The sequence below is a fragment of the Toxorhynchites rutilus genome, chromosome 2, assembly GCF_029784135.1.
Source record: "Toxorhynchites rutilus septentrionalis strain SRP chromosome 2, ASM2978413v1, whole genome shotgun sequence".
Lineage (NCBI taxonomy): Eukaryota > Metazoa > Arthropoda > Insecta > Diptera > Culicidae > Toxorhynchites > Toxorhynchites rutilus.
The window spans coordinates 110784069-110804287 of NC_073745.1; the positions used below are offsets into that span (position 1 = coordinate 110784069).

The 20219-nt window shown below is 42.1% G+C and overlaps 1 protein-coding gene across 1 annotated transcript in view; it reads right to left on the reverse strand.

The window, feature by feature from the left end:
- Positions 1-1451: 1451 nt before the first annotated feature.
- The window catches only part of LOC129770130 (knirps-related protein), an 80328-nt gene continuing 61560 nt past the window's right edge, over positions 1452-20219 (reverse strand). Inside the window, exons 2-3 of the mRNA XM_055772775.1 lie at positions 18086-18163; positions 1452-4847 (exon numbers count right to left, since the gene is read on the reverse strand). Coding sequence (XP_055628750.1) covers positions 3516-4847; positions 18086-18163 — 1410 coding nt within the window. The 3' untranslated portion in view covers positions 1452-3515. The remainder of the gene's footprint in view (positions 4848-18085; positions 18164-20219) is intronic.

A 20219-nucleotide genomic window follows, 5' to 3' on the forward strand; every position in this document is an offset into this window, starting at 1 on the left:
GGGGTGCAATAAATGTTTCTATGGTGGTTAGACAATACCAATACCAAATACAATAAATATCTTTCAAACGTGAAACAATCATGACTCTTGTGTTCTACTAAGGGGGTATTCTAGTGTAGAGGCACGAATTTCGAACGTTTTTTCGAGGTACGATAAAATACATTAAAGATTATTTTTACTGTCCATTCTATCATTTTTGTTTATCTATCCTTTGAGAATAAAACTAAAGTTGAACGGAAACAAATATTCATCAAAAGAATGGTTACAAGCTGATGAAGTGAGGGGGTTCAAAAAAAGTTGTACAATGGTGTACACGATTCCAGCACTTCTGGTTGTCTGAAACAAAAAAAAAACCGAACAGATTCTGAATCAGTAAAGATGCCGCTATCGCATGAACCTCGGACAAGTCAAAAACACGGTTTTTGACAAAATGGCGGCCGCTTGAAGAAAAAAAAAGTGTTTAAAACGTTTTTTGGACGTTTTCCGATTTTTTAAAAATAGTTAAACCTAGAAATTATGATTGGTTCATGCGATAGAGATATGTTTGCAGATTATATTCATATGAATTCGACATAAATTGGTTCAGTAGAACTTGAGATTTGTGCTCCCGTGACCGTATGGACTAGTTATGAAAACTCGAGGATCACAGACAATACTCGGGGCTTAACGAAGTCTGACAAACGATTCACCCCATTTTAGAAAAAAGCTTCAAGCACTTTTCCCTGCTTCAAATAAACAGATAAACAAATAAATCCATTTCTAAAAAAAAATAGGTCAAGCCGTTTCGAAGGAGCTCAACTACAAACACCGTGACACTAGATTGACAACTTTTGACAACTCAACAGAAAATGGCAAAAGCAAAATAGAGGCAAAATTCTACATGCAGACGAAATGAGAGGTGTATAAGTTTTTTTAAATGTACGATTGAAAAAATACGTCATTTTAAGTCTACCTATTTTTGAAAATTTCACCCCATTAGGAGAGACTGCTTGTGCTCCCGTGGCCGAGTGGTTAGCGTCATAACTAACATGCCGGGTGTTCGGGTTCGATTCCCGTTCTGGTCGGGGGAATTTTTCGTCAAAGAAATTTCCTCCGACTTGCACTGTGATCACGCGTATTCTAGAGCTTGCCACTCAGAATGCATTCAAGGCGTGTTATTTGGCATAGAAATCTCAACTAAGTACTAATAAAAATGACGCAAGTAATACTACGTTGAGACGGCGAAGTTCCTCTAGGAACGTTAGTGCCATTGAAGAAGAAGAAGAAGAAGAAGAAGAAGAAGAAGGAGAGACTGAAAGAGACTAATCGTAAACCAGTAGATCATCAGACATTTGACACAACATTGATAAGATTAACGACAAATACAGCGGAAAGGTTTTTCGGGATGTTCCGCTTGTTAATCACGGCGCTTTTTTTTCGAATTAAATAAGTCCCCGTAACAGGGTATTTATTATGATTTTTCCTACAATTTTCCATTGTAAATATTCCTTAAAATTGCATACTCCTTACAAACTAACACTTTATACAACAATCAACAATGTGTTCTCACTTATAACGCCTAAACACGTAAAAATATTGTCTTGATATGCTTTATCGCAACGCTCACATCAGTATATAAATTGTCAACCCTAGGCTCGTTCCGTACACCAATAGATCACCTGTGGTGATGTTTCTTGTCAATTCGTCGCCCGCGATCGTTTGGGGCTCTTTTTCTCACGTATCTATGTTTGTATGTTTATTTAAACTCCGGTCCTAGGAGCGAAGAAAAAAAAAACTAAACCACATCGCAGCTCTATGTTTTGTGTTTTATGGGTTCCACTTAAAAACGAAATTAAACTACACATTGGACTAACTAACCTTAATTTTACAGCTTTTTTACCTTGCCTATCAACCTATCATCTCACTGAGTGTGTGTGTGTGTGTGTGTGTGTGTGTGTGTGTGTGTATGTGTGTCTGCGATGATGATGATGGTTGGCAGCCAGCGGTTGGTCATTTCGACTGTTTTGCTCTGGAAGTTTACAACCTTAATTTTATTTTCATCACATGATGAGAAATTGGACTATTAAACAGTATGTTTCTATTTTTTTCTCGGGCTTCTCGCGCGCGCGCACTTGCTCGCTTTCCGTCTCACAGCATCAACCCGAGTTCAAGTTTCGATGATTGCGACCAGAGTGTGAGAGATTCTTCTATTTGCTGCTACAGATCTGTCTGTTCTGTTTGTGATTTTTTTTCAGGCTTTTTCGAGGAAAGTTGAAACTCTACGGATGGTTTTTTTCCGTGTGCCCGCGGATGATTTGTGGCTGTTTGTGGCGAAAAGCAGCAACAAGGTTCGCACAGGGGGTTGTTGGAGGGTTACGCGAACGGATCTAGTTCAGATGATAGGAGGACGTTTCTGTGTGCTCTGTCTGTCAGTTTGAGAGATGAACTGGATCTCGTTGTGCTGGGATAGATTCGGAGAGTGCACCGGTCACAGCAGCAACAGCGCGGGAAAATACCGGGGATTTATGGTGAGAAAGAAAGGAGAGGCGAAAAAAAAGCAGCTCAGTTGTCGCTTGTGGACTCTTGTGGCAGATTTATTGAAATTGATGCCCTCGGGCGATTTCTGGATCTACGTTTGCACTGCGCTATGCGTGTCTTCCCATGCATAGACACCGAAGGTGTGTGTGTGTGTGTCTGATGACGGGGTATTCGATGGGAACTGAGCGTTAATTTGCAAGTGCTTATTCATTATTCGAAAGTGGAGAAATTCCAGTAGCTCAAAAGTGGTGCAAACATGCTGCAGGAGACGATGAGTGTCGGGGAGCAAGACATAAATGACTGCGCAGGATAAACAGCGCGCGGGATCTGGTTGGAAGTGGTTTGTTGTCGAGGAGCGTATAAAATACTGGCCGAGAAACTACGGCAAGAGGAGAAGGATAGGTTGAGAGCAGATCTCGAGAAGAAATAAATATTTGGACTTATAACAGGTTTAAAACTAGCACGATATATTGATTGTACAAACATCGTTTTTTTCTATCAACATTAAACATTTGGTTTATCGAATCCACTCGGCGTTTGAAGGAAACCGATTCAAATTACTGACCATTGCGTCCAGAGATTTTTTTTCGTGTTTTTTTTCGTTATCTAAAACTAAACATTTCTAAAATAAGGCTACTGGCACATGTTTTTGATTGTGGTTGGGTGATTGAGAACTGGCTTTTTTCGATTAAAAATGCAACAACACTTTCTTATTGCTTTCGTTGTCATGAGGCACTCTCTGTAAGTTTTTTCTGCTATTTACAATTTCAACAATATACTCGATTCAGAGGAGTATCGTTACAAAAGTTTGATGCTACCGAGGGTAAAAAAATCTTATGTAAATATTCTCGCATTAAAACAAAAGACTATGTACAGCATAAAACATAAAAAGTATGATCGCAGTTTTTTTGCTCCGCGCTTTTGGTGGGTCCACGTGACAGGCTGTCACAAGTTAGTGGCGAACTAAAGAGGGGGGGGGGGGGGGGCTTTGAGGGATTTCAGACTTTCGTGGTCAGATCCAGCGGGGTGGTCCCCTGCAGTCTCATCCGCTTGACTTCCCGCGCGTACTCGGTTTCGGGGTCTTCCATCTCCGAGTCGCTCCCGCTTCCGTGCGCGGAGGAGGATTTCCCCGAATGCCGCTGGCGGTGGTGGGACGCATGCTGGCTGCTGTGACGGTGATTATGATGATGGTGGTGGTTGTGATGGTGCTGGGGATGGTGATTGTTGTGGTTGTTGTTCGGCAGGCTGTTGTTGTTGGTGTATTTGTGGTGCAATGCGGAAGCGGAACACGGGGAGTCACGATCGTTGGAGACGACCACCAGCTGTTCCTCGTCGCTGTCCGCACACGAGACGGATGTCCGGTGATCCTCGGAGGAGCAGCTGCTGCCGGTTTTCATGCTCAAATCGATAGGATTGTCCTGCTGGGGCGCCACCGTGGGTGACCGGGGAGGAGTCATCGTTACGGGAGCCACTTCCTCCGGCTCGGGTTCCTCTTTCGCGCTGCCGGTCGTTTCGTTGCTGGGGCATCGCTGGGAATCGAGGACCGTGTCCAGATAGAAACGTTTCGCGAACGAGTCCGGTGATTTGGTTTCCGCGTGGGGGGCGCTGTTGTTGGTGTTGTTGTTGTTACTAGTGTTGTGATTTGGTGTGAAGCGACTGTTGTTGTTGGCAAGTGGCGAACTGCTGAGGATTGGCGAGTCGGCGGGTTTTAGGAGGCCTTGGTGGTGAGGATATAGCGCCGGATGGAAGCCCGGAAACATTAGGTGGGACGGTGGAAGGAACCCGGGTGGAGGCATCAGCGGCAGACCCCCGAATGGAAGAGGTAAAAACAGTTCTTTGTTCATCGGAGGTTGCTCGTGAAGTTTTCCCTGGCGCAGCAGTGCATTTCGGCGATCGTTAATCTCGTTCGAGCTGTCCGAGTTGTGGCTGTCGGGAGAGCTGACAGAGGGCGAAGCCGATGGATGTTTGGCATATTCTTCCAGCCCTAGTAGCATCAGTTCTTCCTTGGTGCACGGCGGCCGGGAATATATTCCGTGGGGATACGCACTCGGTGGACCGAACATTCCGTGCATCGGGGGCTGACCGGCCTTCTGATTGTTGGAGGCCTGCTGCTGGGCGGCTTGCTGTTGCTCCTGCAGCAGACAGTGAATCTTGAACCAATTCGAGCGCCGTCCGTAGCGGGAGCCACTCTTGGACATGCCAACCATAAGGCACTTGCGCAGCCGGCACGCCTTGCACGCCGTTCGGTTCTTTTTGTTGATAATACATTCACCGTTATTCTTGCACTCGGAGATCGATGAGAGGTTGTTGTAAGATCGGCCGAAGAAGGACTGTAAGAAAAACAGAAAAACAAGATCTCAGTAATGCGCACCAATGAAATTAAACATGAAAAAGCGACTTCTGTTCCAAATAAAGCATCGTCTTCCGCGCAGTGCGCGAAGGCAACTCGAGGTGCCTTACGCAATTCAGTCGTTTGTCAGTGCTTGTAAGCACTTTATAACACCCTAGCATGCCCGGCAGGGGGGTTCGAGTCGAGTACTCTCACTCCGGAGCTGGAGATCCAGTGCGCTACCAGTAAACGGTCAGTCAGTCAGTCAGTCTGGTGTTCCGTCCGATTTTCTAATCAACCGACACGCCCGGGTTGCACTATTAATTACCCGCACCGAGGACTTCTGTGAGAATGCCTCCGGTTTCTTTCGGGGTGAAGAAAAAGGGAGAAATCTCTTACACTTTGTAAAGTGTCTCTAATTTATCATCACCCTTTCGCTGTTGCGGCTGCCGGACAGAGATGCCAGATTTCGGTTTTGTTTTGGTCCGTTGGTCCTTGGATATTGAGAGACACAATTTTACATAACTGAAATATACTGAAATTTAAACAACAGTCTTCAACTAGGCCGAAGCTTAATCAACAGGTTTTTTTACGTAGGACTACGTCTTTCAGAAAGGGAGCTAAATCAGAAAAAGGTTTGATGAAATAAAGACAACTTTTTTTTTACCACGAATGGATTTTGGTGTTATACATAGCAATCAAATCGAAAATTAACAGACAGAGGTTTTGCTCGACACAAAGGAATAATGGAAGATATCACAAACAATAGTTCTTCTCATATTACTGTATTTTTGCATCACACTCACATACTGTTGTTATTTTTACGCCAGAAGTAGATTAAAGAGCATTCCATGCGGTTTAATGGTGGGATGATTCTGATTTTGCCTGCTGTGCGAAGCAGAAAAGCCACATGGATCTGAGAAATTTTAGAATAATGCTCTGCACCTTCGCTTATCAATGAATTTCGCGCCGGTTTGTGAGACATTGCCGATTAGTTGACTGGAGATCTTCGCCACAATGTAGCTGTGCAGTTTTGTTTTTTAGTCTATTCACTTGTGTAATAGTTGCCTTCACGGGCATTACAAGTCCTGTCTAAAAAACGGAGTAATTTCGTTCGGCGGAAGCATGTCTTCTGGTGGGGAGTGTTTCTGTATTTTTGCATCACTAGCACAGATTGTTGTTTTCATTCGTTGCCAAAAGTAGTTTGAAGAATTTATGAAATGTTTTGGGACCTCGCAAGAACTGTCAAACTCTCAAACTGGTGTGAATCAAGACGCTTAGAAAACCACTTTGCTGTAATCTTAAAAATATAGTTCTTTTGTACACAAAACACAATGTGTAAGGTTTGGAAACTCTATCTAATACATTTTAACGTTGCAAATGATTCGTCTTTCCTATCTTCGAATAAAGTTTTCTTCCATACCGTTTTCAATAACGCGCTATAAACCATAGATTCATCTTGACTTCACCGATTAGTTTGGCAATGGCAGCTGAATTGTCGGCACAATCTCGACTAGCGGATTTGACGTCTGGGAACGACAATTGAATTTGGGACCGAAACTATTCTCTATCAAATTAGAAGGCACGAAAGCAGTTTAATATTACTGGAATTTGAATGAAATCTTTTATTTGACGTTTTTCAATTACTGGAAGTACATATTCCTGATCGTAACTTAACATATTTTCTTTTTTTTCATTCATGATTTCTAATTTTAAAAGTGTAATCAATGTAACAATGTTGGAAATGTATATACAAATGGTTAAATAAAAGTCAGAAATACGTGTTTCACGTGCAGGGCGGACTCGATTATATACAGTCTTCGATTTCTGAATCTATATATAATCGAATCCTGTATATAATCGAGTAAAAAACCATTTTTTTTTAAATTTGTTTTTTATACATGTATTTTTTTAGAAAATAAAAGAAAAATTTGATTTTTGATTCATAAAATACGTTTCTCACATAAAAAAAATCCGTCTTCTCTCAGCAGATAGACGGTCATATTTGATGAAAAAAAAATCCTTCGCAGATGTTCCAATTTCAACAATGACAGAGCTATCAAACTTTTTCTCTGTTTCGGGTTCAGTTTGCTTTTAATTAGCTCTAATTGAAAAATTACGCTACGTGGGACAATCATGTTGCTTCCATTTGAAAGATGAGAGAATTTTATATAGGATACAGTTGTGAAACTTCCAAATTAGTCGATTTAGGTATCATTTTAGAAGTGGAGAACTTAAAAGTTAGTGGTTTTTAATGTGTTATCCTTAATTTCAACCAGAAAATACATAATAAACTTGAATGTTTCGATCAACCATATGAAAGCTCTCTAATCGCTCTACAATTAGTTCTTTGACGCCCAACTTCTATCTGTTTTAATTTCACTGCAATATCATTTTAAACAATTTATGGTAGATCTTCAACTAGACTCTACCAAAATCAAGATTTTTACTTCCTTGTACTCATAATAGCCAATTGACTTTCATTTTAACATTGGAATATTTCATTTTCGCTTAAAATAAATCATATTTGAAATAAAAAAAAATCGAACTGTATATAATCGAGTTTAAAATTGTATATAATCGAACCATATATGAACGAGTCTGTATACAATCGAGTCCGACCTGTTATTAAATAACATGATGTGAAAAGTTTCTACCAAATTTTAACGTTTGAAAACTGGCTTCGTGTCTTCTGATTTGATAGAGATTACACAAACGAGTTTGGGACCCAAATGATGGCCCCTAGTTGAAAATCGCCACCAGACGTCGACACTGTACATATGTCATCGCGGATACGAATTTATTTGTGCCGCTGTTCACAAATATATTGATATGTGCCGCTGATCACAAATACGCAGCAAGGCTTTCGGCCTTTATATTTATGAGTTTTCATTTTGATTCTAAGCTTTGCATTATTCATCATATTGGATGGATTTTAGTAGGAAGAAAAATTTGGAACAATTTTGTTCATTCTGGATTTTATTACATAACAGTACAGATGTGAGAAAATGGTTTTATATTTTTCAGAAACCATTCAGGCATTGAAGAATTGCGGAAAATGATTGCCAGCTAGAATTGTCAGATTTTCGTGCCCTTTTCATTGACAATTCAAAAACTTCAAGATGCGTCTAACTCTCAGTTCTCCTCCTTGCAAGATCTGTTTATCAAACTGTTCAATAGTAAAAAAAATGAGCGATATGTAACAGAGCTGTTATTTCAGACCACCTTAGTTCTGAATGCAGGACCCAAGGTTGAAATAAAAAAAAAGTTAAAAAAAAAGAGTTTTAAAATTTTCAGAAAGGAATAAATATAGATGGTTTGAGCAAGACCCGACCAATTTTTTTCAGCAGATCCTTTTTTCATGGAATTGCTGTATTCCAATGAGAACAGATAACCCTTTGTCACGTATGTTCTGGATGTTCTAGAATTTTCCAAACCATTCTGATGTTTTCATCAAATGCGATCTATACCAACAGAATCATAGAATGGAAGATGTTCTAGATTTACAAATCACTCTGAGATTTGGATCGAATTATCAATTGGATCAACATCGATTGACGCGATGTCCCCTGGAATGGGACATGTCCCAACTGGTTCATAGACTTCAAGGGGGTTCATATCACACGATCTTCTGTTTGTACTGAATTCCGTAGGTGAAAAACAAACAAGTCCGTAGATCCCCGATATTTCCGTAGCACTGGCATCTCTGGGTGCGGAGTCCCAGCGTGGTCCAGAAGCCCTAGAAACAGGCAGGCCCGCAGGCCAGCGCCGCAGCTCTCATAATTAATTGCTGATCACGGTGCTCATTTGCACCCCAACTGATTGCTGCGGGAGCCCTCGGAGCTTGGAGGGTGCATATCGCTCGAATTCGCGCGCTGTCTCAATATGTTCTGAAGAGAGCCCCATTCGAGATGCCCAGACATAGCGACGTGGAGAGAAGGCGGTTGGCTGGGCAGCGTCTCAAAGATGAATAGCCGGGCTTGCACGGGAGAGCGCTAAATGCCGAATCAATCAATCACTCAAGCGTGTTCCAATACTTTGGAGCTGCCGGTGCCGATGTAGCCAAGTGCCTCCACAACACCCTCCCCTTGTCAGCCTTTCGCACGGACCCTAGACAGAAGCTAAATTACACAAATCTGTAATTATAGGGCTCCGCGCGCAGATACCCCGATACTCCGGTCTATTGTTGGGGGCCCGCTTTTGTCTCTAGTCACGTCCGAGCGGTTCCAGCGAGAGATGGCTGGCGTCTAATCGCAGCAGCGTCTTGCTACATATCGAGAGCACTGGATCGGAAATCGGTTCCACACACACACACACACATACTGCGAAGGAAGGGAAGTTGCATCAAAAGTAACCTCCACTCGGGGAGACAACACGGGTGAGCGAGAAGGAGAGGGGACCTTAATTATAGCCGGGCGTCCGCCTGCTCGATTTCGAAATTGACAAAACACGCGCACTCCGTGTTCGCCATTGAGACGCGAGGTATCCGTTCTCGAAACAAGTAAGTCCCTTACACGTATGCACACCCGTAAATTAGCGCAACCGTAGCTTTCATAATCATCTGGCCTGGCAAAGATGCTGAAATGAAACGTATCTACAATATATACGTTTGCATATACGATTCCCAAACTCGCTGCTAGGCTGTAGACAAAGCGTGTCCGGAATCTGGAGGGGCAGGTAGAAGGAGCGCACGAGTTTCTGACTGCTCGAGATCACTTTGCAGCACTCTGTCGAAGGTGTGGCGGGTCTTGTTCCTAAGAATACAAGAGCACCCTCGAGAGCTAAGTTCGCGCGCGCGTAAAGTAATGCACTCAGTCATCTCAGCGTCATCATCATCTTCGTCGTCGTCTTCGGTGTGGAGCGCCAAAAAAGCAAAACGAGACATTGGAACAAGAAACAGAACGATCCCAAGAAATAATGAGTGCAAAAATTATAATAAATTACGATCTTTTACGATACTCCTCCATCAGACGCGCATCAGATCGGGCCTGATCGCTGTGTAAGTGTTTGACGAAACCCGGGTGATGAGCGGGACGGAACGCAGCAGGTAAATGCACTCCAATCGCGCGTAGTCATTTCCTTCTCCCGGCTCGTTGCTACCATAAGTGCAGCGCGCCTGGGAAATGAGGGATGAAATGATGCACTTCGGAGACTCTCTTGTTTGCGCGAATTCGTAAATCATTCTGACAAATTTATAATTGCTGCGTGTTTGTTGCTGTCGGGGTGCGGCCGACATTTGAGCGGCCGCCATTTCATCAATCAGCCGCTAAATGGGGGAACCGTTGGCGTCCCGAGAACGTCTTATGATCCCCAAAAAGTTCGGCGTCGCGATCATCGGATGAGCGCGGTGTGAAGTCGCGCTCGATGCCCGTTTGGCCCCCGCCAAATGCTGATCTACTACGATCTGCTTAATTTATTACCAAACCGATTCAATCAAGCGTGTCACCTCCCGGAACGGAACACGTTCCATTATTCATTACATCGATGGGAACCAGGACACCTCGGCGCGATGCTCGGTCTCCGGAGTCTGTGAAAGGAGCGCCACCACAAAACTCCACATCTAGGGCTGCCTTCGCCATAGAAGGAATGGAAGGATGAATCATCCAGCTCCGAGATATTCTTTGGGCTCCGGTTTTGACGAAATAACGATTCCTCGCCGGTGCGCCGGAGTGTCTTTTTGTCGTCCCACATGTCAGCAATTGCAAATCATTGAGCAACCCAGGCGGTGGCGGCGGCAGCGACGGGTAGACATGTTATAGTCGCAAACTGTTTTGCGATACAATCGAAATGATGAGTTCATTTAAATCGCTAATTAACATATAAATCGCGCTGCAAGCATTTCGGGATGCAGTACAGTTCTTGTTTTGTCACCCCGGGGGCCGTGGCCACGTTCCCATAAATCAAAGTCCTAATTAACATTTGTGTTCGTTCTGCCGGGTTCTGACGGTTCTGGTGGGTTCCGAAACAAGCGGAACAATCACTTTTTCACAGACCCGATTAGTCAGAGTAATGTTTTATTAAAAAGTCGTGAACGAAATATCAAATATATTGGACCGCGGAGAACAAAGAGTGGAGACAGCACAGTGCGGACACAATGTTATGATTCTATAAATCATAACGAACCCCGATTGAAGGTGACGCGCGAGAACCAGACAAATGGGCGACCTTTTTAATCGAATCTGGTCGAGATTCTTCTGGCGAGAACAATACGGCTGGGAACTTCGGGGCCTAAAAAAAAGAGGGCCGGAAAAGCGTGCTGAAAACAAATATCATCTCGCACTGCGGAGGTCGCTGCGGTCCCCGCACAGCTGTATCTTCATGGGATCGAAATTATTTATGGCGCTTGAATCGCGCACAGTGTCAAGTGCAATGCCACGATGATTGAGTTCTCTGCTGATTCGGAACTGAGCCAGCCAGAAGAACCACGATGTTCTGCGAGAACAACAGTTCCCATAGCCTTCCTTTCGCCGCAACCAGAGCGCGACCCGGATTTGATGGGGTGCAAAATACATCTTCGCACATAAAAACAATTACTAACAGCCGGCACCTCGGAGGTTGCCAAAGGCCCGCCGATCCAGTCGCGCTCTCCCAGAGCGTCACTCGGGGAGCGTTGTGTTTTTAATTAAATTAAAATGACAAGGCAAATTGAATGTGACTCCGATTGGGGCCGCTGCTCATCACACCCAGACCTCGACGGCACGAGGATGATCCTCGCCAGTGACAGAGATTGGTCATGCTCTCAAGCCTGGCCTGTGTCTCGCGCGCTCGCATCCTTCCTCTTTTTTGTTGCTGCTGTTGATATTCTTGCGCATGCATCAAGAGCTATTGCACCAATATGTCTGTCATCATCGTCTTCGTCGTCGTCGTCATCAAAGTTGCAGGGTGCGCGCTGTGAAGCGTTGTATTAACAATATAATTTACTATGCGACAGAAGCAGCAGCAATAGAAAAACGCTACCGACTATGGTTCGCGAACTTGTCCACGACCACGACCATCCACAAAGACGGCGCTGGAGGTGCCCCCACACACCGAGGGGTGGTATTTATATATGTCATATCGGAGACGTTGGGTTGGCTTGTGCTCGCTTAGACCCCCTTGACTTGACTTGGTGCGGGAGGCTATTGCATAAGAAGAACCGAGCCGCGCCGTCGCTACTGTTCCGTCCACAGACCACGCTTAGCTTAGCCCTATCATAAGCGGCTGACATAGCGCAACACATGTGATGGAGAGGAAAAATGACAACCTTATTACCATTATACTTATTGTTTGGCGATTTTGTCACTCAGTATGCGCGGCCCCTGTGGGGTTGTTTTATTCCGAGAGCAATTCTAGAACAACCCCGCGGAAGGTCGGTTGGAAAATCGGTGAAATTAATGCAGGCATATCACGACATCAGTGTTGTTGTTGTCGGTCGGTCGTTCGTGCGAGCGACTGATAAAGTTTCCTCGCTAAACTGCTTATTTTCCGCACCGGAGACCGCGATGAAATCTCACCGAGATTCCTAAGTGCGATGCACACATATCCGTGCACGTATTTTCGATCAGATGAGAGAGAGAAGGGGTACCTGATTCGCCGATTTCGTTTCATTGTTTGTTTCGGATTGCTCAATCAGTGGATCGTCGCTAAGCTCGCTAAGGGGTTCGGATAGTCAAGGTTGCCCGTAATGACAGGAAGTGGCGACGACGACGACGACGACGACGGGTGACGACATTTTGTGGAAAATTTTGAGGGCTATTAGAACTGAGAAGCGGATCGAACACACTACAGTAGTAGCAATTTCCAGAAACGCAATTTAGAATTCATTGATGATATTATACAGGGTCTTTCAGATTGAACGCTCTCGCAACAAATTTTAATAACTTCTACGAAAGTGAACCAATTTTTATTCAAAAAAAAAAAAAAATTTAAATAAAACTTATTTTAGGACATTTTCGATGTGACCACCCCTTTTTCCGATAACGCGTTTTAAACGGTGAACAAAATTCTTCATGCACAACCCTAACATTACGACTCCGATGCTGTTGAAAATCCGAGTTATTTCTTCTTTAAGTTCTTCCAAATTTTGTCGCTTATTAACATACCAACGGTCCTTCACGTACCCCCCGAGGAAGTAATCGACGAAGAGAAATGTTAAAATTCTTACCATAAGTGGACAAAGTTTCATTAAGGCTTCGGTTGCTCAAGTAATACGATTTCACTAAAAATACACGTTCTTGTAAATTGTACATCTTGACACTAAAAACCATCTTATCAGACTGAACGAGTAGGCGAATGATATCGTCCCGAAGTGGGGAATGCAGTATTACCATCGACGGAGCGAAAAACAAAATTATAAGGAGCTATTCGATTTTTTTGCGTGAGCGTTTAATCTGGAAGACCCTGTATCTTTCCATCGTAAGTGAACAAAATGTTCAATTAGGAATAAACACGTCTCAAAATGATGCTTAAAAATAAAATGAAAATGACAGAACAATTACTGGTGTGGAGATCGTAACAAATTCGCGTAGATGGCGCTTCGTGTTCCATTTGTGTAGAACGGATTTCGTATCCGTATATACGAATTCAGAAAATGTTTTCAATGTAAAAGAGTATCACGTTTTTTCGCAAATTATGAAAACACATTAAACGATACTTCTTTGATAAACATTTTAAAATAAAATGATCAGCCTTAGTGAAAATATCCGGGGATGTATAGACAAATGGTTAAGTAAGGGTAAGGACTACATGTTTTCATTAATCAAATTGCATAAAGCAAATATTTTCATACAAAATTTGAAGAATTCAAAACTGCCATCGGGCCTGCTAATCTTATAGGAAGTAATTTGTTTTACAAGCCACCACGCGTCGACACTGCACATTCGTCATCGCGGATGCATACAGAGAGATCATCTTGCATGCAACAAATTTGACAGTTGCACCACGGCAAGTAATCATAACCCAGGGATTCCAGGTGATTTTGTCGTGACAGGTGTCAAATGTCTTCACGAGCGCGTCCTAAGGTTTTGAAGTTTAGCTAAATAATGGTGAACAAAGAATATAGAAATGATAATTGGCTATCGCCTCAGTTCTTCCCCAAAAACGGTACTGTGATTACTCATTACTCATTCCAGCTTTGAAGTTTTGGATGTAACTCAAACCATATCCATAAAACTAATTGTCGAAACGGAATGTAACCGAAAAACCTTCGATTTGTGAAGCGGTCGTTTGAATGCTCCAGGTTAATTTATTGTATAATATAGGCCCAAAATAATATAAATACAAAGTCACAATCATTCGATATCTCGAGTGTTAATGAAATAATGTCTTCCAGAGACAATATGTATTCAGGCCACTTTAAGTTCTCCAGAATGAATTTGAAGTAAAAGTCTCTTTGCCATTGAATTCACTTTATATAGTTGTGGATGTTCCGCTGGGAAAAGTATGAAAATAGCGAGTGAAAGCAAAGGGGCCCCGTTGATTGCTAAGAATAAAAGTGAAGAAGTGACACTGATAAAAAGTGAGCGAATGACACTGAGAGCACTACTTCTTTTGACGATATATTCGGCCAATAGAATTTTATTGAAATAAAATTTCTCAAAAATTCACAAACGCTCTCATACTGAAAAATCTTCACAAGTTTCATACTGTCTTCGAAATGTCTTCACAGTAAGTCAAATATCTTCAAATTGAGGACATGCCTTCAAACCTGGCATCTCTATCCTGATGCAATGTACAAAGACAACATAGACAAGAGGTATGCCGCTATTTTTGTACAAGGTATGCAAAAAGAATCCCGTAGTTTTTCATTAGTGATGCCAGAGGTAATTTTTAGTCAAAAAGGTGACATAAACAACATCACAATGTACTTTCAAACAATTCACCATGGTTGCGATTGAGAGTTTTTAGAGAGTTTTTATTTTAGTTTTTTTTGTGTCAGCTTCAATTTTGGCGATACAATGGATGTATCCAGAGAACAAAGCGTCGTTTGCGTGAAGTTTTGCTTTTTATGTTCGTTTCGAATAAATCTGCAGCTGAAGCCCATGGAATGACTGTGAATTGCTATGGTGAAATCTCATTTGCTGAAAAAAAAAGTGTCACAAAAGGTTCCAACGCTTCTTCATGTTCTATAATCAAATGGTGATGGACTTTCGACTCCGGATATATAATATATATTAAAATCATTTTGATTAAACTTGGCCACATGTTTTCATCCTTAAAGACAGATTATATAAGAGTGATTGCTCATTCATAGTGGAATCCCGAGATATCGACGCGGGGCTTGGCCAACAAACTTGGGTTTTCACAAGGTTTCGTCCAGGAGGGAGACACAATTCGGATTGAAAACGTGCGAGGTACAAAACTCACCAATTACGACGAACGACAGCAGAATGTTGCCAAAACGCACACGAAACACACGAAATCTCCACACGAAGTTACTAGTGAAATACCGATACTGCGTCATTGATGATGAGATCTACATCAAAGCGGATTTTAAGTGGTTGCCAGGACATGAATATTTGACTGGTAAGGACAAATTTGCTGTGGATGACCGTTTACGAGGGAAGAAATACCTGTTTTGGCAGGACATATGCACTTATGGCAAACGGAGTGCACCATTCGTGACCAAAGGCACCATTAACGGTGAAATCCGGAAAACGGAGTGTCTCCAAAAAGGGTTTTTGCTTTTTGAGACAATACGATCGAAAACCGTTGTTCTGGTCCGATTTGGCTCTTTGATACTACTCCAAAACTGCGCAGTTGTGATATGCAGCTAACTCTGTGGATTCTGTGTCGAAAGACATGAACCCACCAAACTGTATTGAACTCCATCCGATCAAAACCTATTGGGCCATGCGCAAACTTCGGAAGACCAAAAGAAATGCGTAGAACGATAAGGAACCACTGTGAAAATTTGCTTCTATCTCGATAACTATACCCGATTCATCAATTAGATTAATATGCCGCAAGAATTATCGACTCGACTAACCCATTGAAAAAATAATGTTTTCTGCAATGGAAATATATTTTAATTGGTATTCGTATTATGATGTTCTTAGTTTAATTAATTATTAAGTTTAATACCGGAAAATCTCACATAAACGAAAAAGTAATATTTACTAGAATAAGTAAGAGTGAGAAAAAAAAGATTACTATTTTTGTTAAATCTGATAGATAAATAAACTCAGTTCGGTATAATGTGAAAGGGCAGCCAATTTGAAAAATCTTCTAATTGAGCATTTGAGACGAAACGATTAAAGGAAAAGAAAATCTCATGTTTATGGAAGTAAAAAATTCTATAAAATGTTAAATTTTATTTCCTTGCTAATATTCTTGACACTTTCGAACGAAAAATTCCGTATTGATGTATAAATGGCATCAAAGTCTTCAAGAGCATAATGAAAAGGACAGAAGGCAACATACTAGTTTTGCCAACACTGATTTCAACAAAAGAAATGACACAGTCAACACAGCAGATTATTTTTAAAATAACGTCATTACAAATTTCCATTTACCATTGTAAGCTTGTTGCTTGTTGTGTTGAATAACCCTTATTTATTGGCAAAAGATTCAATAAACATCAGAATGCGAGTCTTGGAATTTCTTCTTTCCTATTCGGGTAAATGTTACATTTGGGTATCTATATTGAGGATAAACGTGTTTCAGGTAAATATTATACGTTGACGGCTATATAATGTTTCCCTGAGCTTTGATCTTGATAAATGAAACGAAGGTGCTAGACTTTACAGAATAAGTATGACCTATGTCAAAGTATTGCACGTAGAAAAATCCTCGGTAGAAAATATTTTACTCGATAACATAAGTAAACTTGAATGCTGTCATATCTGAAGACTGGTGAGCAACGCGTGCATTAATCATTTTCATTGTAGCCATAAGGCAATACGGAGGTAAGACTTTTGATATAATTCTAACACGTACTAACACGTACGAATCATGGTTCTGCTTGACATATAAGTTTATTAGTACTGTAGAAAATGACTATAGATTGGTAAGATTTCCCAAAAAAAACGATATATTTACTATTTTTTTCTGTCATTGTAATGACAATATTGACCGAAAAAAGCGTAACTCATATTGACAAGCCAAATATACACTATTATTGACAATTCTATTGACATATAGAATCTGCGTCAAGATTTCTATCAATCACTTAAACAATGTTGGCAGAATATTTTTTTGATTATTTCCTAAAGCAAATATTGTTAATGTATTAATGAAAAAAAAAACAATTTAAAGTATTTATAACACGTTAAACCCGTCGTCGGTGTCTTTGGGGCTGACACTGAATTTTCCGTCTGGTTCGCGTCGGTCTCATCCAACCGACAATTGATTTTTGGTTAGAAGAGTGTTTATGTTTTTTTGTTGTTGTTGTATTTAAGAATTTTTGACGAGCCGTTCACCATCGTTGCGACTCATACGGCCAAGATCAAAATCAATTTTCTCCGATTTGTTTCGATGAAGTACGGATGAAACATGAGATAGATTGTCCAAATAGCACTACCCAAACTTTTGTTTGTTGGATCATGGTTCTATTTTCAAAAACACACACGAAATAGAGACATTTCTATATTACTCAAGTAGTGTCTCTTAAAACACTTCAATTTAATATTATGTTGAAAATCAAGAAATTTTTACGCGTATCACTCATTATTTGGAATCAAGTGGGCGGAATAATGACGAGATGGATATTCTACTGCTTTGATTCTCAAGTTTGGGAACGTATGCTGAGATTTCACTTCTCCTATGCATACGTTTGCATGAAAAAGTCATTCACGGTTCTTGTCATGTGGTTTGAATACAAGACTATTCTATTCTATATACTATTCCGATTCTATAATATGGATCTTTGCTCGTTATTTCGTCTTCAATGTTTACATTTTTGACAGATTTTTTAGTTTTTGTCAAAAATCCGTCAAAATTGTTGCGGATTGCGGATTGTTTGAAATAATGAATAGTTTATTCAAAGCATATCTGGGCCGCTTTATTAGAAGGGTTTCAATCAAAGGGTCATCATGTTTATCGTCACTTGAAAGTCACGGTTTCGTTCGTTTTAAAAATTATAATATTGTAATTTTGCCAAGTATCAGTAAAGAATTGGTACTTTCTAAAAAATAGATGGAATTGTCAACATCGTCCCCATGTCTAGGTCATTCTATGTAGTTGATGAATAATGTGTTGTTGATAACGGAACAGTCTGATGATAACATTTAAAATTCTTGAGGAGCTAAAGCGACAACCTACCTTACATCCTTCGCAGGTGAACGCACCGAAGTGGAAACCCGCCGCCGGTTCCCCGCAAACTTTACACTGTTGATTCATCTGAAAATAAATGAACGAAAAAAATCTTATTAGTTCTAAGTTTTCACAGAGCTTCACAGATCCAATTCTTCGCTACCCTTTAGGAAAAAAAATGTTAAGCACCGAAACCGCGAAGAAACTCTCCCCCAACATTGTAGGTCCAGCTGTCAGCCTTGCGTAACAATCCCCATTTGCAGTAAGTGGCATGATTTAGCGGTGGGTTCAACCTCTCGTGTAGATGTGTGTGTGGGGAGGGACACATCCCCCGCCGCAAGAGGGTGTCATAAAAAGCTCGTCTTCCATCCGTCAATTTGCGTGTGCCTCTCGAAGGCCCCCAGTAGTTGTCGGGAGAAACATATTTCATTTTTTGACACTGCCTTGGGGCATAAATTTTGCTCCACTCTATCGTCGTCGATTTGTTCGTTCTCTAATTTGGTAGGATCGCGCTCGCGCGCAAGTTTGTTTTGCTTTGCGCTAAATGTTACACACCGATACCAACACCCTGCGAGTTCTCGCAATGTTGCTGCTGCTGGGGCATGAAACAAATGGCCACTCATTAGCGCAAAGTGTCGAAGAACACGGGCGTTTAGCGAGATGTCGCGAGGTATCGATGGACACACACGCGCGCGCGGGAACATGGCCGAACCGAAGGCAAGCAAAAACAAACACGCGGTCGTTATTTATTACTATAATTTAAGGCTGGTAATAATATTCAATACAGTACGCGCGACCGGCAGATCGAGCGAATGACAAACCGCGCGGCTTTTGAGTTACATGGGTTCATCCCTCCCTAATATGGCTGCTTGCCTGCCTGCCTGCCGATTGGGACAGCAGCTTTCAGCGCGGCGCTCGAACATGGTGGCGACCTAGACGGATGCTGAATATGGCATTTTTTGTGCGTGTGTGTGTGTGATAATGATCACTTTCTCTGTCCCAATTTGCTGACATGCGAGGCGCATCTTCTGCTGCCCGAGACGTCTGTCAAAAAAAACGGTGGTTTTATGGTGCTGCACGCAGAATCCCCTGGTGCGGAGATTGTCACGCGCGAATACGCGAAAGATGGTGCGATGGCGATTACATACATACAGTCATTATTTGTAATTCAATTTAACGTTTTCCAATATGTCCATTGGCACATGCCCAATGTCCGGGTTCGGATTGCGGCAGCGGCGACGGAGTGGATGGCGAGGCGAGCGCGATTTTTATGGCTTTCTTCGTCAGAGAGGGATCCACCCCCGTATTCGATGGTGGTGGTGGTGGCGGCGGTGTGGATACGAATGGTTGCGAGAAATACCTGCATTTTTATTACTTTCAACTTTGGCTGACCTGCTGCGGAGGATTGGCTGCGAGCCGCGGTGACAGCGCTCTGCCCAACAGCAGAAAATTCATCAAAGCCAGCAACTAGAAAAGAGTATGATGCTACAACACAGGTGCAATGGCGGGGGCCGGGATCAAGAAAACGACGTTATGTTTACAATTTTATAAACTTGTTTTAAATGCTGCTGCTGCTGCTGCCTCTTTGTTGTTTTACCGTTTCTAGCGTGTTCAATAGTCAATTAATTTCGATGTTCGATTGGTAATCCCTATCTAGAGGGAGGTGGGGGGAGACCGAATAGATTGATCTCGAGAAAGCGATGATAGGGTGTTACCAAGTTTGAGCAAGATGGAGATTGGTGGTGAACCACGAAATTCAACGATTTTCACTTGCTTCCTTGACGATGCTGCGATGTGGCGTCGGATTAGATCTGGTGAGAGACTCCGTGACCCAGCCAGCGGTGGAGGTAATCGTTTAACACTCGTGCGGTGCAGCTAATTCCGCCCTCTCATCGCCTCATTAGATCACCCATTAGGATGTGCTTTATTGCAAAACATTCACTCCGATGTACGGCCCCCAGCTGCGATCATTATTGCCAGCAACAAATCAATCTATTGGGACTTGTTTCTTCGCCCATCAACGCAAGCAAGCCTTAATTCGTGTACCGTCGTCTGGGCCTTAAAGCCCGGCTTATTAATTATCGTTACGATCCCATCGGGCGGGGACCAATGTTCGTTGAAGGGGGGGAGTAACGTTAGCACT